Here is a 9,264-nt window from a genome sequence, read left to right as displayed (position 1 = left end):
AGACTCACTCCTGAGTGAAACGACAACCGCGCCCTCAGCCACCAGCCCGCTTTGGCGGGACCGCGCACCACCGTACCTTTAAATTTTCCACACTGCGCCTCCTCTAAGCCTCGTAATGCTGTTGTTTTTCCTTCTAGTTGAAGAGTCCCTCCTCAGCCAGCCTTCCTGTGGTTCTGGGTGATGTCCGTTCCGTCTTTTAGTTGTATTTTTGAAATGGTTGTTCGAGGCAGCAAACTCCGGTGTTTACCTATGCCGCCATCTTGGTTTCTCCTGTTGTTTTTAATTTTAGGCACGATTCCAGGTTCTCATCAATAAGACGACTTCTCAATTTACTCTTGATAAGGTTCATGCTTGAAAATGATTATTCGAATAAATATGTAGACCTGTTTAAGGAAAGAACAGTAAACGCTAGTTTTTTCAGTTGATTATATGAGTCAGGAATACTATTCCAGGTGTTAAAAATCAACATATCTTCCTTCTCCAGGTCTTTCAAAGCAGACCACTTGTGCTGTGAACTAAGTTCACATTTGGGTTTCTCCAATATTTCTATATCAGCACAAAGACGCTCAAAGTTTGAGCTCCACAGTTCTTTGTTTTTTAAATCCAGCAATTGCATTTCAAAGTTGCCAACGTCAATATTAAAGGGAGAAAAATTTAATTCTGTTACAGTAGCATTAAGAGGTTTTTTAACAAAGGCTAGCATCGCTTTGCTGTCTCTGAGTTCCTGAAACCTGTTGAGAAAAGCTTCCCTCATATTTAAAAGTGTTGTTTTGAAATAGCAAATGTCAATATCAGAATTATTTTCTTGGCGATGTTTCAACAGGCTTGGAAAGTGAGTCAACGTTTCTCTTTCAAAATCTTGAGTAAAAAGAGATAATTTGTTTTCGAATGAAATAACTTCTTCTAACATCGAAAAAATGTTTCATTTTATAATAATAAAGCCACCAACACAAAATAATTACAATTCTTAAATTGATGACAAAAAAACCTGTAGGATTTGCAGCTGGTTGGAAAAATACAGGTAACTTTATGCTTTGAGTAGGTACTTTTGTCACCCGCGCGCGATTTGGGGATGCAACTAGCACTAATCACTGCACAATGAGACTGCTGACTGACTGGCTCACTCAACTCATGCATGAGTCGCGCGCGCCTCCCCCGCGCTGTGTATCCCACTGCATGCCTGCACCGTGTCTCCCGTCGCCTGACCAACCCACACTCCCCACTTCTTCTAACGCCACTTCTTCAAAATAGACTCGCCCAGGCCGAAAACCGACTTCTGCGCATGGGCCACGAAGTTTCAATCGCACTGTACGTGCGCGCCCACACGTGGTATTTTGTGGAAGAGCCACACTCGAGGGGCCAAAGAGCCGCATGTGGCTCGCGAGCCATGGTTTGACAACCACTGGGATAGGGAAGGGTATGGGAGAAAGAGAGACAGAGAGAAAGGAGAGGGGGGAGGGGCTGGTCCTTCTTCATTTTGAGGGCTTCTATCTATTTTCCAAAGGCGTGGGTTTTAGAAGAGGTTTCAGGAGAGAATCTCAATACAATCTTCATCAGCTTTTCAAGTGTGTCCTTTCAAGGTGGTGATCTCCACTTACTGATTGACTGTGCTAGGGTAGGAGATCATTAGTCATTGCATCTGGTCCCAAAGTCAGGATGTCGTTGCTACATCTGATTTTGCTGCTTTTCTGGGCCTGGAGCTGAAACACAATTGAGGCCTAGATGTTTTCTCTAGTTTGATGAAAACTCTCTCCTTGGTCAACAGGTCCAAAGCTTTGTTCTTAAGATTATTAGATTCGGGTCAGAACCTCATTGTTCTGGGGGCTTAATGCTTAAGGGAATGGTCATCCAAGGGTCATATGGGAGTTGTGTGATGCTATTCTCTGGCCTCCTTGTTCTGTCTCCCTCATGACTAGCAACATTCCAAGGGATGAAAGTTCAGTGGATAATCTGAACTGCATGACCAGTGATATGAAAGGTCAGGATGTGTAAACTGCATGACCAATGATATGCCAGGGGAGGAAAGGTCACATTGTTGGTGAAGTCCCACCATACAATACTTGTTTACGAAATTTCCCCCATTGCTAGGCACCTGAGACTTTCTATCCTGGTAACTTTCTGTACCTGGCCTGTAGTTTCTACTCTGGTCATATCTGTCTAACTGCCTACAATATCAGATACACTTAAAGTTGCAGGGGTAAGGAAGAGCTGGGACACTAACATGTGTTTATCTGTGTACTGAGAATGTAGAATTATTGAAGCTTGTTTGGTTTAAAGAATATTCTGAAAATTAACATTATTCTTCATTGGATATGATCATTTCAGCCTGTAAGCAGATTCCCATGTTAGTACCTCCATTTTAATGTTAATTTGCCTGGGTTAGTCTTCTGGTAACAGAGTAGGCATCTAGACAGGCATGAGCAGAGCAGGAACCAAAGGCCAGAGTGGAAATTCCTGGGTGCCTAACAAGGAACAAAACTAGAGAAAACAAGTATTACAGGCTTGGACCATATCCCCAAGGTGACCTTTCCTCTTCTGGCATGTCACTAGTCATGCAGTTTAGATCCTTTGACCTTTTATATCACTAGTCATGAAATTTAGACCCCCTTATAGGAGGAACAAGGGGACCAGAGAATAGCATCATACAACTCCCATACAAGCTCTTCCATGACCATTCCCTTAAGCATTAAGCCCCCAGAACAGTGAGGTTCTGACCAGCATCTAATAATCTTAGGAACAAAGCCTTGAATCTGCTGACCAAGGAGAGAGTTTTCATCAAACTGGAGAAAACATCTAGGACTCAATTGTGTTTCAGCTCCAGGCCCAAAAAAGCAGCAAAATCAGATGAACCAACAACATGGCTGACACCAGGACCAGAGTAATGACTAATGATCTCCTACCCTAGCACCAGTCAATCAGTAGAGACCATGACCCTGAAAGGACACCCTTGGAAAGCTGATGAATATGCTATTGAGATCCTCCCATGAGACCTCCCCTAAAATCCCCACCTTTAGAAAACAAATAAAAACCCTTAAGATGAAGAACCCAGCAGGTGTTCTTCCTCTCTTGAGTACACCCACAACTCTCCACACTCCCTTTTGTCCCCAGGCACACTCTCTCTGGAGCATAATGGTGTCTTCCCCCATCTTCCCTCAGGTGCATTATCTTTACCTTTCTTTCTCCTAAGCTCCAAGGGCCCTTCTTTTGCCACTGTAATTTGTTTCTTAAGTCATGCAGCACGTTTGCCTCATTTCTTCTACCCCTGTGACTTTCTAAATAAACATTTGCTTGCGTTTCAGTTCTTTGGCTCTGAATTCTTTTTTAGCTGAACTCAAGGACTGAGGTGTATTTCTGACATTAACATCAGGAGGAACTAGTACTCCTTTTTTTGTGGGATAGCAATAGGCTTCCCACAGAACAGAGACCTCTGATTTGTCTCCTGATGGTTGTTTCTCTTCTTGACTGAACTGGACCCCTCCAGGACAGGACCCCATCTTTATTCTCCCAGTCTAACCTCTTCAGACCACTTTCCTTCCCTTTGGCTCCTGGCTGGGCAAGTCTGAACCTGGACCCTCTGTTGTCACTTACCACTTTTTTCCACAGATGGAGGTCTGAGTGGTCTCACGGCCCAGGTGAAAGATAACATGAGTGGAGCCATATTAAAATAGAGCCTAAGTAGCCATTTCAGAGGAACTGCTTTGCACGTCTTATTTTTCTTTATCTTACAAGCTGGTCCAAACCACCATAATTCCAAGGAGGCAAAGACTATCCTATTTGTAAAGATTGATGAAATTGGACTTTAAGAATGACCAGATTTCTAACCAACAAATTAAATACAATTTCAGGTGAATCTCAAGTCAACCCATGAAGTACAAATCTAACCCTACTTCATCTTGTACCAATAAATCTTCTTTAATACAACTTATGTCATCTTCCTCCCTTTTCCCCATAACACCCTGAGTCCCTATATAGGGGGAACACTATTTGGGTTTCTGCCTGAATTTGTTCTCCCAAATTGCAATTCTTTTGGATATTAAAGAAATACTTATTGCTTCTAAATTTTTTGTCTTTTTTTTCTTCTGGTTTTTGCTTTTTATCTTCCAGTTGACAACCAGGAGGCACAAAGACCCAGAAACCAGAGATGGTGATATGCAGTTGCAAATGTAGCAAAACACCAAGTTAGCATTCTTACAAGTTCCACTAAGAAGGAGGGAAACTGAGGAGCTTCAGGCTTGGGAAGAAGGGTGAGATAACAAAAATTCTGTCTCCAAAAAACAAATCTAAAAACTTAAAGTTTCCTTTCTTTTCCCCTCCTGCCAGAAGCCAGTCCATCCTTGCTGCTTGACACAGTCGCTGCAGGGAAGAAACATCTGCACAGCATATGTTTCAAGGGACCTGACTACTGTTCTTAATATGTTTGCTCCCCCTCTTAGCACTATGTGTTTTAACCAAGGCCACCTCTCTGAGAAAGGTTGTTTCCCCAGGTAGGGATTTTTCCCTGGAGTTAGGGATTAACAGGACTAAGGAAGGGAATAAATCAGTAAAACCCCTTAACTAAGTGCCGGGCAGGTAGTTAATCACTTTAACTACAAACAATCATGCTTAAGCTACATAATCTTTACTTAGGATAATCTCTTTCAGTTACTTCCTTGTAGCTTAACGGAACAATAAAGTAGTGACCTTGGAATGGAGATAACAGACACCCTAACCTTTGGAATAGAATGGATAGGATTAACATCAAATGGTATAAATACAAATGTAACAGGAGTATAAAGAGAGAACCTGGCTAGAACCTGTCTAGAGAACCTGGTTAGGCTGCTGATCAACTGAACCCTGTCTCCATGTCATTCCTTCTTTGCCGACTCCATCCAAACCTTTGGGAACCCCTGGACCTGCTGGGGTTGGACCCCAACACCCTCCTGCATCCTTACTGCTGGTAAAGAGTGAGACTCCCATTACCCCAGAAATGCAGGTATATCTGACCACTCTCACCTGCAGGCTTCCTCCTTATATAGAAGCTCCCAGAGCTTAAGAATTCCGCTTACAGGAGAAAAAAAGCCATTTCCAACATTTATAAGTGTAGTATATAAAGACAATAACAGAAGTGGTGAAACTGGTTGGAAGTAGGTCCTTTCTCTCCCTATGACCTTGTCTAGAGTCAGATACAGCTGTAAACAAAGGGACAAATAAAATGACTAAGTGATGACAGAAGCTGAGTCTAGTCTGTTCAAAAAATGAAAGAGAACTTTGCCAAGAACTAAACAGACTCACAGACCAAGTACCCTGGGAATCTGTGAGAGCCACCAGCTCAGGAAGAGCCACAAGTCCACAGCAGGAAGCAGGAAGACTCGGAATTTTTTTCTTGAGTTGACTCTGGTGGCAGAAAGGATGACTGGGAAGCAAGGAAACTTAGGGTCTACTCCCAGCTGTGCCACAAATTAGCGGCAACCCTGAGAAAGCCACTTAACCTTTTTGAGATTCAGCTTGTTCCTCTGTAGAAATCAGGGGTTACAATAGAACAGGGGAGGCAAATGGGAGGTATGTATAGCCTTACTTCTCTCATGCCTTCTGTAGCAGAGGCTACTATTCAACTACATTATGGCTTAGAAGTTCTTCTACAGCAGTCCAAATAGTCACTTCCAATTAAAGTTTGCACCCAAGTTGAAATCTAGTTATTTTATCTCTGAAATCCCTTCTAACTCCTAAATGGAAGGCTCCAATTTTCCAAGTCAGAGAGGACTATTTTTCTGATTTAGTGGCTCACTAGAAAGAAAGAAAGAAAGAAAGAAAGAAAGAAAGAAAGAAAGAAAGAAAGAAAGAAAGAAAGAAAGAAAGAAGAAAGAAAGAAAAGAAAAGAAAAGAAAAGAAAAGAAAAGAAAAGAAGAAAAGAAAAGAAAAGAAAAGAAAAGAAAAGAAAAGAAAAGAAAAGAAAAGAAAAGAAAAGAAAAGAAAAGAAAAGAAAAGAAAAGAAAAGAATGTTTAACACTCCTCCTCCCCACCCTGAGGCTAGGCAGGGTCTTCCTGATGTCACACTGTCCTTCCTTCTGTGTCAGAGATTTTAGTGTTTGGCCTTCTCCTTCTGTCAGTTCACCCATCAGGAGTGTCCTCAGCAGCACGCTTTTATCTAACCAGCCCACACTTGTTAATACATGCAGGGAAAGGTCCTGGGACTGAAAACCTACTTCCCTAAGGGAAGGGCAAGAAAATACCAATGAAAGAGGCTGGCCACTCCAGTCTGGTAATTAATAGAATTCACTAAGGGAAACTTACATACAAGGCCCGTCTTGGGTGGCTGTAAGACAGAATGGATCCCTGGGACACCTGGCAGGTGCCAATGAATTTGCTTAGGCTAAAACGGGTAGGGGGATAATCAGGGATAATAATACATGAATGCTACCAGGTACAGAAATTACTTTACATGCTTGACCAGATCAGGACAATGGCCTGTTTCAGGAAGGAGCAAGTCACTGGAGGCAGGGGAGGGGTCCTGATTTATCTCAGAAAGGACATCAATTATGATCTGACAGTCTCTAAGGGGCATTTCTGGGAAACAATCTCTGTTCTGGCCCAGGTCCAGCTCACGGGACAGGAATCATATCATGGAATAGTCTTTCTTCCACACTTAAAATTTTATGTTTGGCATCAAGGAATCTACTTGAAAAGAGATTATCCCCAAAAAGAATTCTCTAAAAGTCAAGAGTCAGAAGAGGAGACATTTAATGATTCTACTTGATGCTCACCAAAGTTAACCAAATTTACAGTTCTCACCTTCTGGCAGGAAAGCAATCACATTAACAGTAACCTGAATGGAGACAGCTTCAGGAAGCCAGGTAGTTGCAACTGAGTTTTATTGAAAGAAGCAGTAAAGTGGTTCACATGGTTCCCACCTCACAACCCACCCCTCACCCTCAAACCACGCAGGACCAAGTCTCAGGCCAGGGAAACACTTTTGTGTTGGATAGGAGCCCTAACTTGAGTCATTTCCCTCAGTGCTAGCTAGGAGGAGGGAGAGACAGGTGACATGATGAGGTGGGAGATCTCACTGCTCTGGTCTCAGGTGGAGACTTCTACTGAAGCATCAAAGTGGACGGGCACGTATGGGTTTCCCTCACAGGCCACGATGATGTGCCTCTTTTTCTGGCTGGTTCGGTAGTCACAGTTGGGGTACTTGGAGCCGCTTGTCACACGACAGTCCGTGATCTTCATGCTGGAGCTGCTCTTGTGGCAGTTGGGCTGCCCATTCTTGCAGGTGATGTTTCCCTGGAGGCAAACGGCCTGGACATCTACCAGAGGCTCGTGCACGAAGGTGTTCACTGGCTTGCACCGTCCCTCTGTCATAAGCCGGCGCCTCATCATTTGGTTGCAGTAGTTGGAGTTGTTGCTGGGGCCATCTGGGTCCATGTGTTGCCGCTGGAACTTCATGGCCCGTGATTCCTTGCCCAGGGAAGGCTGGACCCACCCCAGCACTAACAGCACCAGGACTAGCAGTGGGAACAGGATGGGGGACTTCTCCTGAGCCATGGTGGCCTCAGTCCCCTGGAGGAGCCTAGTCAGTAAAAGGGAGAGAGGAGGAAAAACATCACGTTAGAAGAGAACCCCAGGTGCCACCTGTGGTCTCCGTGGATTACAGTCTCCCTTCAGGTCAGCCAGAAAAACACTCTTCTTCCTGCAAGATTTTCCAAGTGGTGCGACACTCACATGTACTCGCCTCCAAAAGCATTTGACCCCTACTAGTGACAGAGAGGTGGGTCTTCCCCTCAGGGTGGTGACCTCCAAAGTGGTCCTGTTTTTGAATACTGGAGGTTTTTTATCTAAAACTAGAGGCCTGGTGCATGAAATTCATGCATGGGGGGAGGGGAGAGGTCCCCTCAGCCCAGCCTGCACCCTCTCCAATCCAGGACCCCTCGGGGGATGTCCGACTGCTGCTTTAGGCCCGATTCTGGAGATCAGGCCTAAAGCAGCAGTCAGACATCCCTCTCACAATCCTGGACTGCTGGCTCCTAATCACTCACCTGCCTGCCTGCCTAGTCACCCCTCACTGCCTCTGTGTGCCGGCCTGATCGTCCCTAACTGCCCACCCACCAGCCTGATCACCCCTTACTGCCCTCCTTGCCTGCCTGGTCGCCCCCAACTACCCCCCTCTGCCAGCCTGGTCACCCCTAACTGCTTCACGCTGCCGACCAGGTCGCCCCCAACTGCTCCCTCCCTGCTGGCCTGGTTGCTCCTAAATGCCCCCCCCACCGGCCTGGTCACCCCCAACTGCCCTCCTCTGCCAGCTTGGTTGCCCACAACTACACCCCCCGCTGCTGGCCTGGTTGCCCCCAACTGCCCCACCTGCCAGCCTGGTCTCCCCACGCTGCCTGCTGTTCAGTTGTTTTGTTGTCCCTCACTAACCCCCTGCTGGCCTGGTTGCAGGCAGCCATCTTTGTGAGGGTGTGAGGGTTAATTTGCATATTACCTCTTTGCTATATAGGATACTTTTTTAAAAAATGTTTTTATTGATTTCAGGGAGGAGAAGAGAGGGAGAGATAGAAACATCAACGATGAGAGAGAGTCATTGACCAGCTGCCTCTTGCACACACCCTACTGGGAATCAAGCCCATAACCTGAGCCCACAACCCCGGCATGTGCCTTTGACTGGAATTGAACCCAGAACCCTTCAGTCCACAAGCAGATGCTCTATCCACTGAGCCAAACTAGCTAGGGCTAAAATACATTTATACTCAGTGTTCTAGTGGGTCAATAGAAGATCTTTTTTTTAATATATTTTATTGATTTTCTACAGGGAGGAAAAGAGAGGGATAATTAGAAACATCGATGAGAGAAACATAGACAGGCTGTCTCCTGCACACTCCCCACTGGGGATGTGCCCGAAACCAAGGTACATGCCCTTGACCGGAATCAAACCTGGGACCCTTCAATCCACAGACCGACGCTCTATCCACTGAGCCAAACCAGTTAGGGCAATAGAAGATTCTTTTGTATAAACCATGAGCCAAATTGTATTGCAGTTACTGTCATGACATACAGGGTCATGGCGGACAGAGCTCTGTTATCCTACAACACTAGGGAAACTCAACCCAGTGCCTGGCACTGGCATCATAAAGGGATACCATTGTATTCCAAAGAGAGATGTTTGCCTCCCCAACGTGGGACTGCTCCTTCTCCAGCCCCATGTGTTCTCTGCAGCCAGAATACTCCGCTCCTATCCTAGCTATGCCCCCAGCTACATTGCCTAGCCCAGCCTAGGTTTTAGCCTTGCCC

At 45.2% G+C, this 9,264-nt stretch overlaps 1 protein-coding gene across 1 annotated transcript; it reads right to left on the bottom strand.

Moving 5' to 3' along the window:
* Positions 1 to 6,921: 6,921 nt before the first annotated feature.
* Positions 6,922 to 7,542, bottom strand: LOC102422773 (ribonuclease pancreatic). Its single transcript, XM_006108379.3, has one exon. It carries the CDS (start codon positions 7,519 to 7,521, stop codon positions 7,054 to 7,056), a length of 468 nt encoding a protein of 155 aa, XP_006108441.1. The 5' UTR covers positions 7,522 to 7,542; the 3' UTR covers positions 6,922 to 7,053.
* Between the last annotated feature and the right edge of the window lie 1,722 nt (positions 7,543 to 9,264).

Source organism: Myotis lucifugus, unplaced genomic scaffold (assembly GCF_000147115.1).
Source record: "Myotis lucifugus unplaced genomic scaffold, Myoluc2.0 scaffold_2192, whole genome shotgun sequence".
NCBI lineage: Eukaryota > Metazoa > Chordata > Mammalia > Chiroptera > Vespertilionidae > Myotis > Myotis lucifugus.
The sequence above is the reverse complement of the archived record's forward strand: the minus strand, read 5'-3'. Positions and strand labels throughout refer to the sequence as shown.

Excerpts from the sequence above, each read along its gene's own strand:
- LOC102422773 (XM_006108379.3), bottom strand. The coding sequence starts at position 7,521 with ATGGCTCAGGAGAAGTCCCCCATCCTGTTCCCACTGCTAGTCCTGGTG.